The sequence below is a fragment of the Perissodus microlepis genome, chromosome 10, assembly GCF_051167445.1.
Source record: "Perissodus microlepis isolate ML-2025 ecotype Zambia chromosome 10, ASM5116744v1, whole genome shotgun sequence".
Lineage (NCBI taxonomy): Eukaryota > Metazoa > Chordata > Actinopteri > Cichliformes > Cichlidae > Perissodus > Perissodus microlepis.
In genome coordinates, this window is record NC_140470.1 from 550,474 (window position 1) to 575,155 (window position 24,682).

The 24,682-nt window shown below is 43.9% G+C and overlaps 1 protein-coding gene across 5 annotated transcripts in view; it reads left to right on the forward strand.

Moving 5' to 3' along the window:
• Window positions 1-5,187: 5,187 nt before the first annotated feature.
• The window catches only part of amot (angiomotin), a 45,604-nt gene continuing 26,109 nt past the window's right edge, over window positions 5,188-24,682 (forward strand). For 2 of the 5 annotated variants that reach the window (XM_084941337.1, XM_084941336.1), the window contains exons 1-3: window positions 15,511-18,881; window positions 21,561-22,185; window positions 22,550-22,694. In XM_084941337.1, the coding sequence (XP_084797463.1) occupies window positions 17,800-18,881; window positions 21,561-22,185; window positions 22,550-22,694 (1,852 nt within the window). In that variant the 5' untranslated portion in view covers window positions 15,511-17,799. The other 3 variants (XM_084941338.1, XM_084941339.1, XM_084941340.1) reach the window with 3 other exon arrangements.

Genomic DNA, 24,682 nt, shown 5'->3' on the forward strand with positions numbered 1-24,682 from the left:
GGGACTACCAGAGGCCTGGGAGCTTGAGGGTCCTGCGCAGTATCTTAGCTGTTCCCAGGACTGCGCTCTTCTGGACAGAGATCTCCGCTGTTGTTCCTGGGATCTGCTGGAGCCACTCGCCTAGTTTGGGAGTCCCCGCACCGAGTGCTCCGATTACCTCTGGGACCACTGTTACCTTCACCCTCCACATCTTCTCCAGCTGGTACACTACCAAAACTCTGGACACACCTCATTTAATGTTTTTTCTTTAGTTTCATGACTGTTTACATCGTAGAGTCTCACTGAAGGCATCCAAACTATGAATGAACACGTGGAATTGAAGGAGTTCCCAGAGATGCTGAGCACCTGTTGGCCTTTTTGCCTTCACTCTGCGCTCCATCTCATCCCAAACCATCTCCACTGGGTTTAGGTCAGGTGACTGTGGAGGCCAGAACATCTGGCACAGACATCGCTCACCTTCTTGGTCAAACAGCCCTCACACAGCCTGGAGGTGTGTTTGGGCTCATTGTCCTGTTGAATAATAAATGATGGGATGGCATGTGGCTGCAGGATGCTGTGGTAGCCATGCTGGTTCAGTTTGCCTTCAATGTTGCTTTTCCTTAGTCGTGGTTTCTTTCTTTCACCAGTGTGTGAATGTGTGTGTGAATGGGTGGATGACTGAATGTGTAAAGCGCTTTGGGGTCCTTAGAGACTAGTAAAGCGCTATACAGATACAGGCCATTTACCATTTCTTAGCAGCTGTTTGACCATAAAGGCCTGATTCACACAGTCTCCTCTGAACATGTACAGATGTGTCTGCTGCTGGAGCTCTGTGTGGCATCTATCTGGGCTCTGATCTGAGCTGCTGCTAACTTGTAATTTCTGAGGCTGGTGACTCGCATGAATGTATCCTCAGCAGCACAGGAGACTCTTGGTCTTCCTTTCCTGGGCCGATCCTCATGTCAGACAGTTTCATCGTAGTCTTGATGTTTTTTGCGACTCCACTTGGGGACACATTCAAAGTTTTAGCAGTTTTCCGACTGACTGACCTTCAGTTCTAAAAGTAATGATGGACTGTTGTTTCTCTTTACTTAGCTGATTGGTTCTTGCCATAATATGAATTCTAGCAGTTGTCAAATAGGCCTGTCAGCTGAGTTATTTATCAATTTTTTGTTTGCTACATTATTCTATAAATCTTGCTTCATATATTAGATGTCTTTAGCATGTATATATAATGTAGATGCAGTAAAATTAAAGAAAACCATTAAATAAGAGGCTGTGTCCAAACTTTTGACTGGTGTATATATAATTAGGGATGTTCCCGGTGACTAATTTCTTAGTGGACTGAGTTCAAAGAAACACTTGGATATTAGGTTAAATTTACATGAGTATAAATGGCTCTTACAGGTTGCTCCAGCCCTTTTATAGTAACAGACCCTTGGGAGTTATTCCAGGCGACTAAATGTAACCAAATCAGTTATCAAGTGCATCAATCTAGAGGGGAGTTGCCAGGACAGGTGTCAGGACAGGTGTGACTGGTAGGACCAGGCTTGCAAGGCTGCCCAGGTCTCAGTTTTTTCTTATCAGAGGAGGCAGGGAAGACACCTGGATAACAGAGGCAGTCAGTACTGGGCTAATCCCCTCACCTATCAGGCTCCATCTAAGCTCTGTACTGCCACAAAGACCCATAGCATCAGAGGTTAGGACTTTTAAACAGAGAGCCAATCCAGACTTCTTGGATTGGGGCACTGGTTCCACCAGATTGACACACTGCTGAAGTACTGCTCTACTTATTGTTGAGATGTTACCATGCCGTAGGAAGGAAGTAATGCTTTGCTTAAAAACTTATACTTAAAAGATATTTGGTAGAAATAGGGACAGTCTCTGGAACAAGAAAATGAATTTAGAAACGATGTTGATTTTCACAGCGTGGATTCTGCCTATTAATGACATTGGGAGGTTGTCCCATGTTTGGAAGACCTGCTTCATTTTGGAGTAAGCTCCAGTTGGGAGAATAGAGGCAGACTGAGTGTAGTAGTAGGGCCAATAAGTTGGGGCCAGAGACTTTATAATTCTGCATGTCTGTGATTGTGTATTATCTCTTGGATAGTTTGTGGAAAATTATCATCAGCAGCTGAGATTCTGGATCATTAATATGCAAATTGTCATGACCATGATCGACAACCATTGATCAAAGGCCATGAGTACCATTCACAGAGAGTTGGGCAGTGGTTGCAATCACAGCATTGTACTGTTTATAAGGTTGGGGAAACCTGCCGTCAGCTGAGCCTGAAGAAGTCACCTGAATGAGTGATGAAATGTTTCTCCCACTGAAAACATCCAGATGAACAGAATCAACTTTTTGCTTGCCTGGATGATTGAGCATGCATCAACACACTCATTTGTTGTCTTGGCTGTGTGGTTAGGAATGTTGTCCTGTTAGAAGATGGACTTTTGTCCCAGTCTGCGATCCATAGAGCTCTGGACACATAACTGCATTCATCTTTCCCTCGACCCTGACTACTCTATCAGTTTCCCAGTTCCCTCTGCTGAAAAACATCCCCACAGCATGATGCTTCCACCACCGTGCTTCACTGTAACGATTTTATTGGCAGACAATGAGTGGTGCCATGATGCTTGGCATTCAGGCCAAAGAGTTCAACCCTTGTCTCATCAGACCAGAGAATTGTGTTTCGCGTGGTCTGAGAATCCTTTAGGTGCTTTCTGGGAAACTCCAGGTGAGCCGTCATGTGCCTACTGAGGAGTGGGCTCAGTCTGATGACTCTACCATACAGGCCTGATTGGTGCTGCAGAAATGGTTGGACTTCTGGTTCAGGTTCTCTGTCCACAGAGCAACACTGGAGCTCTGTCAGAGTGACCATCAGGTTCTTGGACACCTCCAGCTCCAGGTAGAGTCCTGGTGGCTCCAAATGTCTCCCATCTATGGATAATGGAGTCCACTGTACTCATTGGGACCTTCAATGCTGCAGAATCTCTTCGTACCCTTCTGCAGACCTGTGCCTCGATACAATCCTGTCACTGAGGTCTACAGACAATTCTTTGGATTTCATGGCTTGGTTGGTGCTCTGACACCTGTCCATGGTTTGGACCTTACAGGTGTGTACTTTCCAGATCATGTCCAGTAAACTGAATTTACCACAGGTGGACTCCAGTCAAGTTGTAGACACATCTGACAGATGAACAGTGGAAACAGGAAGCAACTTAGCTCAGATCTGAATGTCACGTTTTTGTTCGCTATTTTTAATAAATTTGCAAGAACATCAAAGTATTTTTTTCACTTGAGAAAAAGTGAGAAATGAATTAAATTTTTGAATTAAGCTGTAACATGAAAATATGAGGAAGCGCCGTGAATCAATTCAATTCAATTTATATAGCGCCAAATCACAACAAAAGTCGCCTCAAGGCGCTTCATAGATACAGAGAAAAACCCAACAATCATATGACCCCCTATGAGCAAGCACTTTGGCGACAGTGGGAAGGAAAAACTCCCTTTTAACAGGAAGAAACCTCCGGCAGAACCAGGCTCAGGGAGGGGCGGCCATCTGCTGCGACCGGTTGGGGTGAGAGACAGAGGTTAATAACAGATATGATTCAATGCAGAGAGGTCTATTAATACATAGTGAGTGAGAAAGGTGACTGGAAAGGAAAAACTCAATGCATCATGGGAATCCCCCGGCAGCCTACGTCTATTGCAGCATAACTAAGGGAGGATTCAGGGTCACCTGGTCCAGCCCTAACTATATGCTTTAGCAAAAAGGAAAGTTTTAAGCCTAATCTTAAAAGTAGAGATAGTTTCTGTCTCCCGAATCCAAACTGGAAGCTGGTTCCACAGAAGAGGGGCCTGAAAACTGAAGGCTCTGCCTCCCATTCTACTTTCTCCAGTGCATCCAGAATCCTTTCTGGATGCACTGTAACTTGTTTCTGTGAATGATTGCAGTCTGCTGATGCACTGTTGTTGTCTGACCCCTTTGCAAAGACAAATTAAAACCTCACATTGACAACCTGTTTGTGCAGATTCATTTATGTCTAATTTCCATAACATGGTATGCATTTTAAAATGTTTAGCAAAGTAAACCAAAAAAAGTGTTCCTCATAAGATAAGTAGGAAAATATTCAATATAATATGTGAATGATATACAGAAGCTGGTTTATTGGAAATAACTGTTGAATGAGTGTGATCCGGTCAGCCTGTGAGGAGCCCTGCTTAACCAGCTTCTTTTTAATCCCACTAGCAAAGCTAAATCTGTGGTAGCCTAGCTTATAGCATCAACTTGACTAAATATGTTCATTCCTCCTGATGTTGACTGTGGTTGGTGAACATGTGTGTGTGTTAGCCAAGACACAGGGGGAGAATGTGAGATGTTGCATTTGTCCCATTACAACACAGTGATATGGGTCCAAGAAAAGATCTGCCAGGGCTCTAATTCAAATGTAATAGAGTTGAATAAAGCAGCGCCACCTTCTGGTGAAGATGGCCTACATGTACTGACCTATATAAGGATACAGTGCAGATGTCACCGAGCCCACTCTGGTCAGAAGTCCTGCACCCGTTCACTGACTTCACAGAAATGAGCTGGAAGCTGAACGGCAGATGGCAAAGCTAAAATGCCAGTAAGTGAAAAGAGGTTGTGTAAAAAAATGAAAATCACATGATGAAGCAGCCCTGAAGCCCACCATAGACCTGTGGAGCAGAGGTTAGCACTGTTAGCTCACAGCAACAGGGATCCTGGTCCTCTGTATACAGGAGATTGATAGTAACGCATTATTATCGTCACAGGGTCGAGGCAGGGCTTGAAACTGATGGTGCTAAATGGCTGCATGTGGATTTGGGCCGACTGACGTGAAGCAAAACCAACATATGTGCACCTTCTCACGAAATTCCGACAGCACTTAAATGTAGCAGAGCTCTGCTGGGAAACAAAGCCCTCTTTGTCACTTCTTCCCCTTTTTCAGCTTTTTCACGTGAGCGAGGTTAATAAACTAACACTTGATCGTGTTTGATGACACACTTCGGGCGCAGAGTTGTGCTTTGTTAACTTTTTCCTGCTGGTTAGACCTTTGTTAGAGCCCAGTCTGGAGCGCAGGAGAGAGAAGGAGGGATTTCCCTGTTCCAAAAACTTTTTCATCCAGTTTCCATTAAGGAGGGGGAGGGAGGATGGACATTCCTCTCATACTGAGGCCAGGCGGTGTGGGGGGGAGGGGGTGCTTCCTGCCACTTCTCATGTACCGCTTCTTTCTTTACTCCCAACATGGAAAAAGACTCCTTGGCCTCTAACAAACTCTTTTTCCCGGTGAAAGAATAAAAAGCCCTCGGTGACGTCCAAGATGGAGCGGCTGCAGCAGCGCGTTTCGTAACTTCAGGAGAGTTGGTGCCGAGGAGACGACAGAGCAGCAGGGAGCGAACAAAAGGATGTTTCACTGAACTCACGGGCTCGGAAAGTAAACCAAGTTCTTCAGGTAAATCTTTTACGTGTGTGCGCGCACATCAACCGGATGCTCCGCTTATCTTTGTCACACTGTTTCAGTCCTGCTGTTGTCATTTTACGGCACAAAACTAAACGGCTGAGAAAAACCAGACTTTCAGCTCGTCGTTCGTGAAGCTTGGATTGGCTTCGGACTCAGTCATGTGTGCTTTGAATTAACTTCAATAATCACTGCCAATTCACTGACAGCGTGACGTGTAGGTGGGTGTAGCCTTTACTGCATCCTGGCCTTATCAGTAGGACTCCAGTTAGCTCTGTGTGACATTTGAATGTGAACGTGGGGTCCTTGGAGTGGGCCAGTCTGAAGTGGATGACACAACAGTTGTTTTGCATTCACAGCGTTGTACTGTCAGTTATCACAGGCGCACAGTAATCTGCTGATGTGACGTTTGTACCTCAGAGTGAGTAACAGAGACTAAACAGGAAATCTAAACTTTAACTGACCAGATAAACAAGAAAACTCACTCTATGGCTTTTTGCATAGTAAGATTTTAATTGGGAAATCCATCCAGTCATTCATTTTCCCAACTGTTTATCCTAATTGGGCACGAGCGCTGTCCCACGAGCCTGCCCCAAACCTTACAGGGGGTTCGGCATTTCCACACAGCATCATGGCTTTAGTTTCTGTTGACACACGCAGACTAAATTCTGATAATTCTCATTTAATTTAAGACCAAACAAGATTGAGTTTAATGATTTAGATTAATTTGTATTTGTAAAATATTTGAAATTGTAGCTTTTAAATAAGCTTGAATTGCCATTAAACACAGAGACTAGAACAGGGGTGTCCAACTCCAGGCCTCGAGGGCCGGTGTCCTGCAGGTTTTAGATGTGTCCTTGATCCAACACAGCTGATTTAAATTGCTAAGTGACCTCCTGACCATGTTTTGAAGTTCTCCAGGGGCCTGGTAATGAACTAATCATTTGATTCAGGTGTGTTGACCCAGGGTGAGATCTAAAACCTGCAGAACACCGGCGTTCCTGGCCTACAGCTGGAGTTGGACACCCCTGGAATAGAAGGTGTAGCTGTACAGTCACTGGTCCTTTCTTTTGATTTGAAGATATTTGTTAACAGCACTCTTCAAGGAAAGACATTTGCTGCTCCAAAATTTGGAGTTCAGCTTGAGGTCAAAGGGGCAGTCCATCCTAATGTCTAATGCTAGGGTAAGAGTTCCTTTAACTGAAGGGGCCGGGCCCAGCTCCTGTGAAACAACCCCGCACCATGATCCTCGCTCCACCAAACTGTACACTTGGCACAGTGCAGTCACACAAGCATTGTTCCCAAGTGTAACACTGAACCGGCAACTAGCAGAAGTAGTGAAGGTAGATGACTTTAATCCCTGGGGTTGAGAGGTCAGCAGAGGAAAAAGGGAAGATTTACAAAGTGCTGTTTAGATCAAAAAGACAGGAGCTGTTCAAGTTTTCACTGCGAGTGAGCAGGATGGACAGAGGCTGAGACGGTTTGGACGCGAGCGGCAGCTTTTGATTATTTTAGTAAACAAGTATCCATTTCTTTTTCGAGTAATCGGATGAGACATAGTTTTGTTTTAATAATCAGCAGTAGTAAATAGAAAAATACAGGTCCTTTAAAATAAACTCCTCATTGGTTTTCATGCTAGAAATGTCAGTGTTCTGCATAGTTTAACTAAACAGAACCTAAAGGAAGTGAGGTCAGAGGTCACATTGTAATGTAACTCCTGTATCTTTACTGTAGAACTGAGTAAACCAGACAGTGGTGGATGGGAGAAGCTCAAAGGTTTGCTGATCAGTGGTTTGATGGAGCACCGAGCTAGCGTTTCCCTGTAAACGTTTGAATGGTTATGACAGTAAGAAGCACTGCTAGAAAAATGTTTTCCCTGCACCAGAGCTCGTTCTCGTGGTTACGACTTTTTGCTCCCGATCATTTGTGTGTAGACAAACTCCGTGTTAAACTGTGACGTTTATTTTCACTGCTGCTGTTGTTTTATCAGCCGTAGCAGCCAGTTTGCTAACATGTCAACAGTTTGCTGATTGACTGGGATCACAGTCCGACTTACAGCTGGTTACACCCCCAACATACCGTTTACCCCTGTTATCCTCTGTTGTCCTCGTGCTAACCAGGCCTCACCCTGCTTAGCTTCCAAGATCAGAAAAGGCTGGCTCCAACCTTTAATGTGCTATATCTTGTTTTCACCAGCCACATACCCCAGCACGTACTGCACCCGTGTGTTGTACCTGATTCTTGAATATTGTATCTGACAGTTTAAATATCTGCAGTTGCTTTAGCATCATTCTGCTTGCTTCTTCCATTTTATGTGTCATGAACAATCTGCACTGATCTTAGGAAACATCTGCAACATGAACGACTGACACTGAGTCAGACTTCTGTTATACTGATATAGAAAGTGTTCCAGAATAAGGACGTCTGCCTTCAGACAGTTTCACATAAACATCTTGGTGGTCTTCACTTAATATCAGATGTGTGAGTGGATGTTGATGCTCCACAGATCTTTAAAGAAGTGTTGCATGTTATACTGTGCTGAGCTCAGGTGACAGAAGCATGAAATGTGGTTTGCATGAGCCGTCTCGAGGACAAGTCTACACATTGTTCTTGACTCTTATTTATTTTATTAGAATCATCATGGGTTTTATTTTTCAAGTCCTGAATATTTTCATTCTTTATCTTAGACCGAGTAAATACATGTGCAATAAAGTGCAGTGCGTATATTTAACCAGGAAAGGCATCTGCAGTATGAAAGCACTCCCACTATTTTGTCTTTCTATAGTTTTAAAGACAACAGAAGGAAAAATGTGATCCCACAGTCCATCCTGTTGTTCATAGAGTCACAATGTCATGGTCTGAAACACTTATCACAGAGACGGTTGACAGTAAATGCTGGTTAAGCAATTACACTAGTGCACAGGTATGAAGGTGTGGCTTGGAGCTGAATAGTTGCCAGGTCCACCTCCGAGCTCCACCTGTCAGAGTGTGGGAAGAAATGGGAAAAGAGGTGCGTTGCTTCAAACCTTCAAAACCCAGGTACATATCGCTGTGAGTGGAACAGACATTTCACTGGGATTGCTTTATAAGGAAGGATTCTTTGAGCCACACAGGTATGATATCATTGTAAAAACAAAGAAAAGGTCTGGACAGAAGCTGAATTCAGGTTTGAGCTGTAGAGATAAAATCAGCGCTTTACTGCCATGCAGTAGAGACCAACAACAGGTGGGAAGAAAATTTTTGCATGTATTTTTTCTGAAGGCCTCACTCTAGCAGGGATCTCTGAAGCATTATATCTGAAACTATTAACATTTTTAGCCAGTACATGTATCAAATGTGCTAAACCGAATGCATACGCTGTACTCTGTAATATAATTTAGCACGATGTAAACAGTCAGAGAACATCAGGAGAATGGAGGCTTACTAAATAAACATGGATTCCTTATTTTCCAACATTATTTTAAACACAAGTGTATTTTTTTAACTTTTGATTTAAGTTCATGTTTCCACTTTTATTGCATAAACAAAGGATATAAGAACCAACAAAACAAGAGGTCATGGGTGTTACAGTAGCATCAGTTGGATTATGTCTTTGCTCTCATGTATGTCAACAGGTGTTGTTAATGGTCGGTTGTGCCGGCAAGATAGGAATTTTTTTTCCATCGCTTTTCCCCCAAATCCTTTTGTAAACAGATGGAGTCATTTGCTCTAATAAATGAAGGTGTTTAATTATGTTAATAAAATTTGTGGGGGGTGCTTCTGAAGCCAACATTTTGTAATGGCCTTCTTATTTGCTGCAAACATGACAGGGTGTCTGTACATCAGGAGGTAGAGCAGGTCATCTGCTGACTGGAAGGTTGGTGGTTTGATCCCTCGCATGCCAAATATCCTTGGGCAAGATATTGACCCCAAGTTGCTCTCCGACGCGTCCATCCAAGTGGGAATGTTAGTGAGTACTTAATACAACATTCACTTTCTTCTATTATTTTAAGTACTTTGAGGACCCCAGGAGAGTAGATAAGAATCAGTCCATTTACTTTCAGAAGGTAGGCGTCATATTTACCCATATTTTCCGGGATATACCTGAGATCTGGAGACCCAAAGCTTGTATAAACCAAGATACCCAGGGTTATTGCAGCAACATCCTTCCAAATGGGATATGTGGCTGGTGGATATGATGAGCATGAAGAGCCAGCTGAGTTTTGACTTTTCCTTGGGAGTGATAAAGAAGCGGATCTGCTTTTTCCAACAAAAGTCCCTCCAGGTTTGAGAGTTGCTTCTTTTTCCCATTAACATTGTTTGTAGAGTCCTTATTCATCATAACCTTACTCTGGTACAGCTTACTACTAGACCATTGCTGTTCCCGAAATTATAAGCATCCATGAATATCTGGATAACATGAGGAACTTCAATCGGACAGAGACCCTTAATGTTTTGGGGGTTTTTGGTCATTGAACAAGTAGATGTAATACTGCAGTGAACCCACTGTACATATCTCATGTCTTGTAATGGTGACAGGCATGCCACCTTAATAATTTTGGAGTTTGTACTCATTGACCACTTTCACCCACATTTGTAAGGAAAGTTCCACCCACTGGTTTACTGTTTTAGGGATTTCTTCCTCTTTTTTCTGTCGAGCCAAGTAATGACTGGACTATTAAATTCCTGATATTTTAGATAATGCCAGGTGATTAGTAGTTATTGAGTCTACGGTGCTTCAGTGGACATGAAAATTTCCAGTGCATCACAGAGGTATATACGAGGTGTCCTCAAATTGGTGCCTTGAAGCACCAATGGTTGCTGGCTGCTACAATATTTAGTGATGAGACACGAGGTCTTGAATGATCAGGCCCCATCTTATCTGAAAAACCTCGTAGTACTGTTTCACTCCATTGGAGCACTTTGCTCTCAGACTATGGGCTTACTAGTGGTTCCTAGGGCTTTTATGGGAACAGTACGGGAGGCTGAAGACTGCAGTATGGGGGGCAGCCTTCAGCTTCAGGGCCTCTCTTCTGTGGAACCAGCTCCCAGTTTGAATTCACGGTGACCGATACACACTCTACTTTAAGGGCTTAAAACGTTCCTTTTTGGACCAAGCATTTAGTTATGTCTGGAACAGTGCAGTAAATCTAAGCTGCTGGGGTCGTCACATGATGCACAAAGTGTTTCTTCTTCACTCACTGTGTGTTTATACGCCACTCTGCGTTTAATCATTAGTTATTATTAATCTCCGGCTCTCTTCCACAGCGTGTCTTTGCCCTGTCTCCCCACCCCAACTACACGTGGTAGATGGCTGCCCCTCTGTCCCTGAGCCTGGTTCTGCTGGAGGTTTCTTCCTGTTAAAAGGGAGTTTTTCCTTCCCACTATCGCCAAAGTGCTTGTTCATGAGGGGTCATATGATTGTTGGGTTTTCTTTATTCGCCTTGCAAAATAAACATCTTGAGACAACTGTTATTTTGGTTATATCCCCAGACACTGGTGTCAAAGTTGTTTACAGAAACAAGTCATCAAAAATCCTGTCCTGAATAAGATTTTATTCATTTTTCCACATAAACTCTGATCTTGGCGTTAGCAAAATTTTGTTACGTTTGTCATGTTCTATGGAAAGTGCTGCGGGAGCATGGAGTGTCTGGACCCTTGTTGTTGGTTCTTGTACAGCTGTTTCAAGAACTTGGTTCGCATTACCAGGAACAAGTCGGACTTGTTCCCAATGCGTTGGACCCCGTCAGGGCTGCCCTTTGGCCCACATCCTCTTTATTATTTTAATGGACAGAATTTCTCGGCGTAGTCAAGTGATGGGCTTCCACTTGGGGACACCTCACACCCCAACCACAGCCTGTTCAGACTCCTGCCCTCCGGCCGACGGTACCGTGGCCTGAGGTACAACGCTGTGCGGGGCTGTGGAAGCTTCTTGCAAACCGCCATAAGACTGTTGAACATTTTTATAGAACAGGGTCAGCTGAAATGGTTCAGCTGTCTGACTGAGATGCCTCCTGGACATCTCTTGGTGAGTTACACTGAGAGGAGATCCATGGGCAAACCCAGGATTATGATAACAAGCTGAAGGCGACTCTAGATTAGCAACATTTATGCTGTTTTTTGTGTTTTCAGCTTTTTTCCCATTTTTGTGAATTTGACGTCTTCTTGTCAAATTTGGCAAATTCAACATTAAATTAATATTTGAAACTATACAAATTAAAGTTGTTATAGTTATAATTCCAGCTTGGTTCTGGATGGAGTATTGAGAGTTGGAGGTGGCCTCGCTGCTGCTGCGATGCCAGAACATATGAAGCATCCAATCATTATCCCAAAGGCCGTGCATATGACCACACTGCAGGACACACACGAGAAGATTGGACACTGTGGAAGACTGTATATGCTCTCAGAGCTGCAACAGAAATATTGGATTCCTTCTGCTAACTCGGCGCTGAGGAACCTTCTGTCAGGATGCATAATCTGCTGGAACGCTAAAGGCAAACCATTGGAACAAACTGGCCAAGAAGACTTCCACCCGATGAACTCCCCGTTACTAATGTGGGAGTGGATTGCTTTGGATTGCTGATTTGAAGCAAGGCCGCAGCACTGTGAAAAGATATGGTGTGCTGCTTACCTGTCGTACAATGTGCACAATTTTAATGTGCACACAATAAACACTGATTCTTGTCTAAATGGCATCAGATGCTTTTTTTATGCAGAAGAGGTCAGGTTGTGTCATGTGGTCAGAAAACTGCACCAGCCCAGGTGCTGCTGAACAGGAGCAAAACTATCCAAGAGTAGAATCGGTCAGAGATCGCAGATTTTTGTGTCATGCAAAAGAAAATTCAGTGGATGTTAAACTCCTGAGGTCTAAACTGAAAGAACAATCAGACAGTGATGAAGGTTTGCTGACACTTATGTGTGAAGTGGAGTCAGTACTAAATAACAGATCACTGACTCCAGTAACGGATGATCCAACAGACCCTAACCACCTGCTGCTGATGAGGAAACGGCCAGTTTGCCTCTTGAAACTTTAAAGAAAACATGTTTGCAATTGCAGGAAATGGCAATATTGAAGTATGCTCGAACTATACATGTCTGTGCTGCAGTGGAGTATGGGTGTGCATATTTCATGTAAGAATAAGAGCAGTTAAATTCCTATGCATGCTTATTTCTGGTGCCTAAAACATATTTTCCCAAAACCTGAAAAGATTTCAATGCCAGAGATGAGCAGTTTCTAGATTTGTCATCCAATATTTGTTCATTTTCCAGATCCTTTGTGTGTATTTAAACAGGAAATGGATTTGGCTGTCATTCAGTATGTGTACACCAATGTTTTCTTCTTGTGTTGTCAAATGTTTCAAACGAACTAAAATGCAGATTGCAACAGGAAGATCCATTGAAATGAATATCACAAAAATAACACGCATATGTAACAAGTCTACCTTGAATCTTGGTGTCTGCTGCACTGATTTTGAGTCTGCATAAAGTCACCATTTTGACCATGTTCCTTCTAACAGGAAGGCCCTCTGACAGAGCCAGGCTTGGGAGAAGCAGCCGTCTACAGGGCCACGTGGGAGGTGAGGGGCAAAGGAGGACGGCAAAGAGAAAGTAGAGAAAAACAGTTACGTGGAACGTGGTGCTCAGAGTACTCATTCCATTATGAGGAGCTGCCCACCACCTATAGCACTATAATTAAAGGAGGATTCAAGGTCACCTGATTCAGCTCTAACCAAATCTGAGATTTAGATTATTATTGCTGTCAGATTTCTTGAAAACAGACAGGTGGTAGTTCAGTGCAACCAGACGTCCTGTTCCCCATTCCACTTTTGATAGCTCTAGAAACCTTTGAGAATTGATCTCATACTAATACACTAGACTAAGGTATAATCTGGCACGAAATGAATGATCAACTGGAATTTGGATTTAATGAAGAGGGGAGATTAGAGTCTCTCCTCCAATAGAAAGCTGACATTGCCCTTCTGTGTCTGTGAACAAAGCAAGTTATTCAGCTAACAGCTGCAATTCTCTGTCGTGTTTAAACGCAGTCTAGTCTAAAGAGCTTTGAAAGAAACTGACTGGATGTCTTTAAGTTTCCTGACAACATTTCATCTCTCATCCAAGAGGCTTCTTCAGTTCCTCTGGGATGAGACAAATCCAGTCACTTCCATGTTCCTTAAACTAGTATAACCTGGATGACAGAACATACACTGACAAACATGCAGTCTAGTTCGTTCAAGTATAAACATGTTTATGTGAAAAGTCATGTCAGAGCTGCCACAAGCTTCAGACTACAAGGTGACATGTGGGTGAAAAATGACTTTTACAACTTCATTTATGTTACATTAGCAATTCGCTGATAGGCTTTCAAATTAAACTTGTGTGAATGAACCATGAAAAAACAGCCATTCGATATTAAGTAGATATGCCACAGTGCAACCAGGTGGTACGTGATATTGAAAGCTGCCTCTGTGTTGCTTTAATATTCGTTAATGACATTGACTGTTAAATTCTAGAATAATAGAAAAAGTAGCTACTGAAAATACATCTTTATAAGAAGTACTTTTTGAGTTTTGTTCCCAAAAAATTCTCTGTAAAATGAATCAAAACGACAGCACCACAGTCTGAGGAAGCCGGAGGCTTCTTCCTGTTAAAATGGAGTTTTTCCTTCCCACTGTCGCCAACAGAGATGGGCAGTAACGCGTTACTGTAATCCGATTACTTTTTTCAAGTAACGAGTAAAGTAAGGGATTACTATTGCAAAAACGGTAATTAGATTACCGTTACTTTCCCGTAGGAACGCTGCGTTACTGCGTTACTAAAACCGTGATTTTTTTTTGCGAGAATGTCTCATGACAGTGACGTAAGTGAGTGCGACGTTCGTGACAACAGCTGTGTGCAGATCAACTGTGGATCATATATCGAGTGCGGAGAGAGTATGAGCGTGCAGCGTTTAAAGCGTGGAAGTACTGACCTTACTTTGAGTTTGATTCCATAAAAAGGGACAAAAACATTAGCGTCCGTTGTGCGTGGGAAGAAAACTTCTTTTTACAGCGAAAAAAACCCTAAACTTCCGAGCAAGCACCGAGTAGCTACCACGTAATGGGAAACTCAGAGAAACTCGCGGATTCTTCCACTGCGGCTCACCTGCACCAGGGTAAACCTCCGCCTGCCCCACTCCTGCTTTACAGGTGAAAATAGAGCAAAAGGACCGCTAGTCTTTGACTTTATTTATTTTCTGCTGTGTTTTACTTGCATCTATTTGAAAGACTGAGTGTAAACACACACAAAAAAAATTTATGTGCTGGAATGTGCAGAAAATAGGTTTAAATGTTAAACAAATTTCTTCCAGTCAGAGAATGTTGCATATAATTACATTTTTGCTTGATGCTCAAAGTTAAAAGATTAAAACTAATAAAACAAGTTTTAAAAAGAGACTTTTCCATTTGATTACATTTTGTATGATGGATTATGCAGAAAAAGTAGAATTGGGCTGAAAGATCTATCACTTTATCACCTATTCAGGTTGTAAATCGTGTTTTTAAAAAGTAACTAAGTAACTAATTACTTTTGAAAATAAGTAATCAGTAAAGTAACGGGATTACTTTTGGGGGGAAGTAATCAGTAATTAGTTACTGATTACTTTGTTCAAGTAACTTGACCAACACTGGTCGCCAAAGTGCTTGCTCATAGGGGGTCATATGATTGTTGGGTTTGCCTCTGTATGTAGGGTCTGCCTTACAATATAAAGCACCTTGAGGCGACTGTTGTTGTGATTTGGTGCTATATAAATAACATTAAATTGGATTGAGCCACTGTTATAGCTTAGGAAGGCTGTCAGGCTTAGGAAGGCTCAGGAACTTTAATATGAACTCAGTTGAATACGAATGTTTCTAACTTTGACTTTGAACTCTGTTTTGTTGTATATGTATTTTGCTGACGTGCAGGCATCTCACCAACACTAACTTATTTCTCCTTTTGTCTCATATTTTATTTGCCAACAGATGTTTCGGAAAAAAGCATCTTCCTCCTTGAGAATGAGAAGGATAACAGAAAGCACTAGATGTAATGATTTTCTTTTCTCTACTCTATCGAACAGGGATCACATTCAGTGTTGTCAGTAGAAACCATACTAATTTGAATGCAACAGAAAAACTGTGTACGTTTTGCTGCAAATCCTTTGATATACTTTCCCTCAGTTTATTGCTGCTTTGTAGAACTTGTGCCTGAAAGTGGTGACCGTGCACCAGGAAGCTCCCTGCCAACCACCATTACTTTAAAAGAAGAAAGTAGAAGAGACACTACCAGTTTCCATGTTTTACCAGTTATAAATACTGTGAGCAATATTGAGATTAGATGATTGTATTGAAAAAAGAAAACTCCCAACTGGGAAAAGCCACTTTTCCCAGTTGGGAGGTAACAGCACTCGTCTAGACTTTGCTTTCCACACCTGCTTAGGTTGTTTTCTCAACTAGTACTTCTCAAGGCTCTTGTGCTGCTCCTTGGTGGAGTTGTTATCTGTGATTGCCACTTCTATCAAAGCAGTTTTCTGCTCCTTGCCAACCAGCACAGTGTCTGGCTTCTCAGCGCTGGTCTTAGCCTCTTCAGGTATTTTGCCCCACAGATGATGCATCATCATGGACATCACTGGAGTGTGGGATACCCAGGTACTTGTGCCTATCCTGCTACACTATATTGTCAAACGTATTAGCTCGTCTGCCCTCACACACATGAAATTGAGTGGTGTCCCATTCTTAATTCATAGTGTTTAATATGATGTGGGAATTTTGACCGTTCTTCCCAAAGGTCAGGCACTGACACTGACCTGAAAAGGTCTGGCTCGCACTCTCCACTCGAATTCATCCCAAACATGTTCTTTTGGGTTGAGGTCAGGACTCTGTCCTGGCCAATCAGGTTCTTCCACATCAGTGTGTTTTTAGACTTTGTGCACTGTTGTGCAGTCCTGTTGGAACAGTCAGGTTTGTTAGGGGTGTGAAATTGCCCAAAATCTCTCGGTATGGTGAAGTATTAAGAGTTTGACTGCAGCTAAGAGGCTGAGCCCAAGTCCTGTTTAACTCTAACACGCTGTTCTTGAGCTCATCTGAAATGTCTATAGTGACTGACTCTGCACACTGTGCATTCAAGCATCTGCTGACCCTGCTCTGTGATTTTCATGAATCATGGAGTGCTGTTACCTTTTTGTACCTATGGATCATGTTTTTTTTTCTGCTCATGTTTACTTCTTTACACTGATTATTACTGCTTTCCTGTGGAGGGCATATCTCGAGTGTGTTGGACCTCTTTTATCCACAAATTTCTAGAGAAAGGAGGAGACCCCTGGTGTCTTTCCTGAGATGGATAGCAGGCTTCCAAATATTGAGAGTCAGTAAATATATCATAATGAGTAGGTGCCTTGGTAACATATTGTACAGGACCACATGATTTGAATCATGCAGTGAACACTGTCCCGTTAGGATTGATCTTTTCGTGTTGGGACACTACTTGCAGATGAAACGGACTGCTCTGGTAACAGCTATCCTTCATGGATGTCCTGCAGGATTTGCAAATGAATCTCAGAAACTGTTTTCAGAATCTTTACATTGACAAGGGAAGGTAGCAAATACCCGACTGTGCCATTTGCAGTTTTTACCCTTTTATATCACTTTATATCTGCAATTGTTACATTTTTAATGGCATATTTTAAACTTAACAATAAATGAATAAAAAAAGTATAGAAGTATGAAGTTACATTTTCATAGGAATCATCCAAACTTTGGATCATATCACCTTCAGGCAAATTGAAGACTTTGGACGTGACCCAGGGTTTGAAAATATAAAAAATATCCACATAATGATTATTTTCCAGTGTTATAATTAGTGTTTCTAGAATTGTGTTGTATTTGAACGGGTCTGTCTACTGATATTTTTGTTTTTGTGTGAAGATTTGTCATATTTGCTCAATCCAGCATGAAATCTGAAAGCAAATCATTCACAGCTTGTTGTATATGTTCAACGTTTGCACCATGAAATTGTAATGCAAATAAGTTTGAGCAGAAAGCCCTCGTTGATTGGAGAATGACCTCTGTGTCTTATTGAGACGGGCACGTGAACAGTAACAGTGTTACTCTTACAGTGTTTACAGTTAAATGCCCAACGGCCGCCGCCGTCTTCTTTCTGTGGTTTTAACTCCTTAGTTAGTTGAGCGTGTGATCGGGGGTTGAGGGCTTGGGTGAATGGTTTCTAATGTTTTTCAGGAATTGTTCCTCCTCCACTTGTGTTCTGTTGTTTGTGCGGGGCAGTGGTGGTGATGGATGCTTCCTGTGCATCTGTCTGACCTGAACGTTATTTCTTTCCTCTCGTATGAACTTTACTTTCTCTTTCTTTGACTGTCGATCTCTTGACCCACTAAACTCATTCCTGTCTGTACTCACTGTGGCACTTTCCCTTCTCCTCTCAGGGAATATCGACCGTGGGCGAAGCTTATCCTTCCACGAGGTTTGTGGCCAGCGCGAGGTGGAGATGAGGGCCGCAGCCGAGGAGTCCTCCAACAGCAGCAGTAGTGTAGGAGGTGGCGGCAGCACAGTCCTGCAGCGTCTCTTACAGGAACAAATGAACCGGAATTATGTGCTCCAGCAACAACAAGGTGGAGGAGGAAGTGGTGGAACAGGAGGGGGAGGAGGATACTCGGTGCAGGGACAGGTTGGGCCATCTGATGATCATTCCATGAGCCCCCACATTGCCCGGCAGGAGCCACAGGGACAGGAGTTACAGACAGACAGCGGCCTGGAGAAGCTGGGCTCCTCCAGAACCGGAGTAGGAGGTGGGAGTAGTGGAGGGGGAGGAGGTAGTAGCGGAGGAGGGAGCAGCCAAGGACAGTGTCCAAACTCTGAAGACCTCCCTACATATGAAGAGGCCAAAGTGCAGTCGCAATATTTCCGGGGCCACGCCCCCCCTCCTCAACCTCAACAGCAGAATAACCAGGCCCAGCAGCCTCCTCTACAAGCGTCTGTGGGCGCCGCCTTCTATGTCACAGGGGTGAGCAGCGCCAAGGTGCGTACTGAGGGGCGCCCCACGGTGCAGCGAGTTAGCGGCATGGGGAAGGTCCACCAGGACGATGGGCTGAAGGACCTGAAGCAAGGACACGTTCGGTCACTTAGTGAGCGACTTATGCAGCTCTCATTGGCCACCAGTGGCGTGAAAGCTCACGCTCCTGTCACTAGCGCCCCACTTTCTCCCCAGCTGCCCCCTCCAGGGCCAGCTGGTGACTTATACAAGACGCAGCATCGTGGCCCACCTCCTGACTACCCGTTCAAAGGTATGGGTTCTCCTACCAAGCAGCAGGAGGCGGGAGGCCATTTTTACCAGGAGCAAAGAGGAAGGGAGCACTCGAGGGAAGTGCCTCATGTCCGATACCAACCCCCACCAGAGTACGGCTCGTTCAGGTAAGGAGCACGCCCTCACGCAGTTATAGGAAAATACGAATGAGCTACAACTTTCAGCACACTTGTGTTCAGTAGGCTGGAAAACAGACTTCTACAGTAGTTACTATTCCAATAAAGGTGTAGTATTGGTTAAAGTATTGGTTGTTGAACCATTCCCGGATCTTAAAAAGTCACAAGTGGTCTTTTCCTTGTTCATGAAAAACCTCGGTGTTCTCCAGCTCTGCTGTGACTCTGCTGTTTACAGCTCAAACACAAGTTTAACCTTTCGGCAAACAATTAGAGAAAAAATAAAAGTACACCAAAATATCCTAATACTACCTAATACTCGTGGCTCAAGAGTTGGCAGTTCGTCTTGTAATCGGAAGGTTGCCGGTTCGAGCCCCGGCTTGGACAGTCTCGGTCGTTGTGTCCTTGGGCAAGACACTTCACCCGTTGCCTACTGGTGGTGGTCAGAGGGCCCGGTGGCGCCAGTGTCCAGCAGCCTCGCCTCTGTCAGTGCGCCCCAGGGTGGCTGTGGCTACAATGTAGCTGCCATCACCAGTGTGTGAATGGGTGGATGGCTGAACGTGTAAAGCGATTTGGGGTCCTTAGGGACTAGTAAAGCGCTATACAAATACAGGCCATTTACACAACCCAATTGTGTAGTATGGTGGAGGGAGTTTTTACAGAAGCATGCGAGGGCAGCAGTCCACGAGGACCGTGGCCTAGGACTCCCATGTCAGTCAGCACCAGAATGATTGGAAAAAGATCCGTTTTCGGTTTGGGAATGGCAGCTTCAAAGCGTGGAGCTGCGGGGTGTGTGAGCTGAACAGGCGTTGATCAAGACGTCCCAGAAATATTGATGAGCTGAGACTGATTTACTTTTCTCAGCTTACACTGAGTTATTACTTTGTGTGTTCAACAAATAAATTAGAAGTAAAAATAATAAGGCACCCAAAGCGCTGTACAATTCCACTATTCATTCACTCTCACATTCACACACTGGTGGAGGCAGCTACAGTTGTAGCCACAGCTGCCCTGGGGCAGACTGACAGAAGCGAGGCTGCCATATTGCACCATCGGCCCCTCTGGCCAACACCAGCAGGCGGTAGGTGAAGTGTCTTGCCCAAGGACACAACAAGCAGGACAGACAGAGCTGGGGATCGAACCCGCAACCTTCCGGTTACAGATGACCGTCCCAATCCCCTGAGCCACGGTCGCCCTACAGCTGTGTGTGTTTGTGTGTGTGCATTCATACACTTGGTCTCTACCTCAAGATATCCGAGTCCTTCCTTCCTTCCTTCCTTCCTTCCTTCCTTCCTTCCTTCCTTCCTTCAGCACAACACTTGGCTCTACTCAGCTGTTAAATGGATCAGAAACCTCTAGTTTGGGATTATTCAGCACTCCTATGCTAACCATGCAGCTGTGCTTTCAATTCCACAGCTAAATTAAAGTCAAATAAACAATTATCAGTCGGTAAAAAACAAGATTTTAGTTTTCGTTTAGGGTAAAAATTCTCCAAGCAGAAGGTAGAAAAACAAAAACCGACCCTGGTTTCTTGGATGCAAAGACGGATCCTGTTGGGCCTGTTTAGCACTTACCTCAGAGCAAACTGGATTTAAACAGTCATGAATACAACCAGATTTTAATTGTCAGGGCAGGACGTGCTACGACATGACCTGCTGTGGTCTGATGTCATTCCTTTGAAGACAAAAGATATTTTCTGAACAAACTCAGCTGAAGCTGGTGTGTTCCCATGTTACTCAGAAACAAGTCTCACATCACCCAAGCAGACAAACCAATGAATCAGACAGGACACGTGGTAAAAAGCCTTAGTCTGTATGTAAATGCAACTAGTGTGCATGCTGGGGGAAATTATTATTATTTGACCTCCTGCTGAAATTTGAAGTTTGCTCACTTACAAAGAAGAAACGATCTCAACCACAAATCTCAATGCAGTGAATTCGTCCTGTCTCTTAAACAGCAACATGTTTCTACCTCTGTGTGTGACTGCGGGGACTTTCTGCTGCTGCAAACATGGCAGGTCCCTGTGTGTGTGTGTGTGTGTGTGTGTGTGTGTGTGTGTGTGTGCGCGCGTGACTGTGGGGACGGCATTTCTGCTGCTGCAAACATGGCAGGTCCCTGTGTGTGTGTGTGTGTGTGTGTGTGCGTGTGTGCATGTGTGTGCGTGCGTGTGACTGTGGGGACGGCATTTCTGCTGCTGCAAACATGGCAGGTCCCTGTGTGTGTGTGTGTGTGTGTGTGTGTGTGTGTGTGCGTGTGTGCATGTGTGTGCGTGCGTGTGACTGTGGGGACAGCATTTCTGCTGCTGCAAACATGACGTGTGTGTGTGTGTGTGTGTGTGTGCGCGCGCGCGTGCGTGTGACTGTGGGGACGGCATTTCTGCTGCTGCAAACATGGCAGGTCCCTGTGTGTGAGTGTGTGTATGTGTGTGTGACACAGGTTAAATGTGAGCTTTTGTGTGGTCAGCTAGACTAGAAAGGCGCTGTTTGTTTACTGTTTGTTTACTGTTAAAATGTGATTGGAGCAAATCATTTGGGCTCAAATGAAAATGAAAAAAATGGCAATAAAATAGCTGTGGACACATGCTGTGTCTATTTCAGTGAACTGTATGCTAATAAATGTTCAACAGTGTGCAAAAACAACTGACTTACAGATGTGTAACCATGCTTTCTGCAGGTCCAGTAAGGAAGGCTTAGTTCACACCCAGCGACCCCTTCAACAGCACAGTCCCACCTCCTCTGTCACCTCAGTGGGCTCTTTATCGCGCACTCAGTCCTCAATCCTTAGCAACATCCTTAGTGCCTCCCACTCCTTTCATCCTTCCTTCCCTCATCAGCAACCCCAGAACCAGGGAGAGCCCTTACTCACGGCGGTCCCTCGTAGTCCACATAGTACCGGCTCCCACCAATTGGCAGAGTCTTTTACCTCAGGGTCGCTTCACCCACCACCACAGAGGAGTCATGGTTTTTGTCCAGATCCCTATGGCTCCACACCAAGGATGCACCATCATCATCATCATCAGCAGCAGCAGCAGCAGCAGCCTCCCCATCTGTATCATCATCATCATCAGCAGCATCATCAGCAGCAGCAGCAGCAGCAGCCATTCCAAGGACCTTCCCAACCGCAGCTGTCGGTCCATTCTGGACCTTTCCCCCTGTCACAGTCCTACACTCACCTGCAGGGGGAGCCCTTTGCAATGATGGCCCGTGCCCAGCAGATGGTAGATACACTGACAGACGAAAACAGGATGTTGAGGCAGGAAATGGAGTCCTGTCGCGAGAAAGTCACTAAATTACACAAGGTAAGAAGTTTAGCAGCCATCTGTTTGTTAGTTAGATACATGTGCAGACAGTGTTGCCCACTAAGTTTCAGATGTTAGTGTTCAACATGACCTTTGACCTGTTTGAAACCAGAGTACTCCTTCAAACCTGATGCTGACACGTTCAGCCTAACAGCAAGACAAGTGTAGCACTGTGTGAAGAAGAAGATGTTTTTGGATATAATCTGTTTTCTTCATGCGTTCCTGAACAGTTTGGTTGAAATGTGTTTCAAAGTGCTAACAGACAATAGAACAGTGGTGTTGTTGGTAAGGCCAGTTTGGACCAGTAACTGGTATACACGGAGAAATGGAAAATCAGTTTCACTCTTTCTGTGTCTGTGAACAGCTGGAAATGGAGATCCAGCTGGTCTCAGAGGCCTATGAAAACCTGGCAAAGTCTTCCTCCAAGAGGGAGGCCCTGGAGAAAACTATGAGGAACAAGTTGGAGCTGGAGGTGCGCCGGCTGCATGACTTCAACAGAGACCTCAGAGGTGAGAAACAGTGACGAACATGGCCAACATTCCTCAAATGACTTCAAATGTAATGGTGACCTGTAACAGCTGTACCCCGTCTCAGCTCCCAGCGTTTACAGAAATACGGGATCGGTTGGATGGACTTGGATCTGTCCTTTTGGGGACAGATCCAAGTCCTGGCTCAGCCGCTTCCAAGCATTTTGGCCCCACACTGCGAGAGTGTGACTTAAGTAATATACAGTTACACATTTATTTATTTATTTCATTTTTATGAGGTGAAATGTCTTGAAGAAACTTAAAGTCCAATAAGCTCTTTAGACTGTCTGGAATATTTTTAAAAAGAAGGAATCCCCATCCAAGCATTTTGGTGTCAATGACTGCAGATTTCCCTTGATTAAAAAGAAAAACCTTCACAGCATCTAGCTTTGCTGTTCTTGGGGAGGTAGGTCTGACATTTTAACTTTCCTTTCTGCATGAAAGCAACACTGAAAGCAACATAAATAAAGAGAGTTAGCACACGCTCCAGTTATTATAAACTAGAAGAAATCTAAATGAAGATCTGAAAGTGTCTTGGGAAAGGAAAAGAACAGCTCATGAGTCCTGGTAAGCATACAGAGCAGCCAGTGGAATCAGGTCGCTGCAGCTGATGGATGTAACGGGGGAATTCTGGAGTGTGTGGGGATACCGCCACTGTTTTTAACGTTAGTTTTTCCATTTTCCTCAAACGTTTACAATAAATTGAGGGAATAAAGGAAAACGTAGCGGGATGAGGAAGGACAAATGACAAAACCAAAGCCCCACCCAACTTGTGTGGTGCTACGTAAACAACAAAGAATGTCTACATTTGGGTGAGCCTCAGAAAGATTCCACTTCTCCTGTTGTGGGAATTTCCTCCGTGTCTTGCCTTTGCTCCAGTCTCAAAGGATCACTTTGAAGCCAGTTTGGTGTAACAACTTTCATCACTTTAAACAGGTAAATGTCTTCACCATGAATGACTTCTGGAGATAAGAAATCTGGGAGTGTTTTGTAACATTTCCCAGAAAGATTGAACCTTTTCACATTTCCAAAAACTGTGAGCCAAATTCTCTCCATTGTCCAAGTAGAGGTGTGTTGGAACAGGCAGATGGATCAAAGCCAATCATCCGGTGATAGTTCAGTCTTCATTCAGATTCCCATTTTTGTTTTATATACAATGAACATTTCTATTAACTCACTGGCCTCCTGAGAGAGATGCTTCTGATCTCAGTGTTATAAAACGTATCATAAATAAGTCAGAGGTTTGCAGCTCAAACTCCTGCCTGAGCTTCTCAGAGGACTTAAACACACGAGTGTACAGTTCATGTACATACTGCTGTGGTTCCCCAGTCCTTCTGCACTATCCAGTGTGAGGACCAAATCAGCATTTTACAATCTACTTTGATTTTGTGTTTGACTACCAGATCCCACCAGACCTTTAATGTTGCCGTGACAACAGGATTTGGATCCCTCAGATATGTGTACATTTAGTCCGTTTGGTAAATTGAGTGCAGGCATAGACTGAGAGTGCCAGTTTGGTTCAATCCTTTTGCATCGCATTATTAATCCTGCTGTCTTTGGTCTCATACAGTGTGTTTAGTCCTCTTGTTAGACGGGCTCCCAAATCCCATTTAAGTTTGTACTTCTGTCTGATGAATTCAATCCTTCCTGCACAATATTTGAGTCTTAGAAATATTTAATTTACATCCAGATTTTTCTCTAAACTCTTCTAAGATGGTCCAGAGCTTGAAGAATGTGTCAACTGGGTTTTGAAGGTATAGCATACCATCTGCGTTCTTTGTTCTTCCCGTGCCATCAGCTCATTGCTTTGTCTCGTATATGTCTCAGACCTGACCTGTTCCTGTGGAGAGCTCAGAGCTAGCTGTCACATTTATTTTCATTCCAGCCGCTGGCTCATGACACAACGCTGGTATACGTCTAATCAAAGTCTAGTTGAAACCCTCAGCATCCAGGCTCACTGAGGCTGTGGG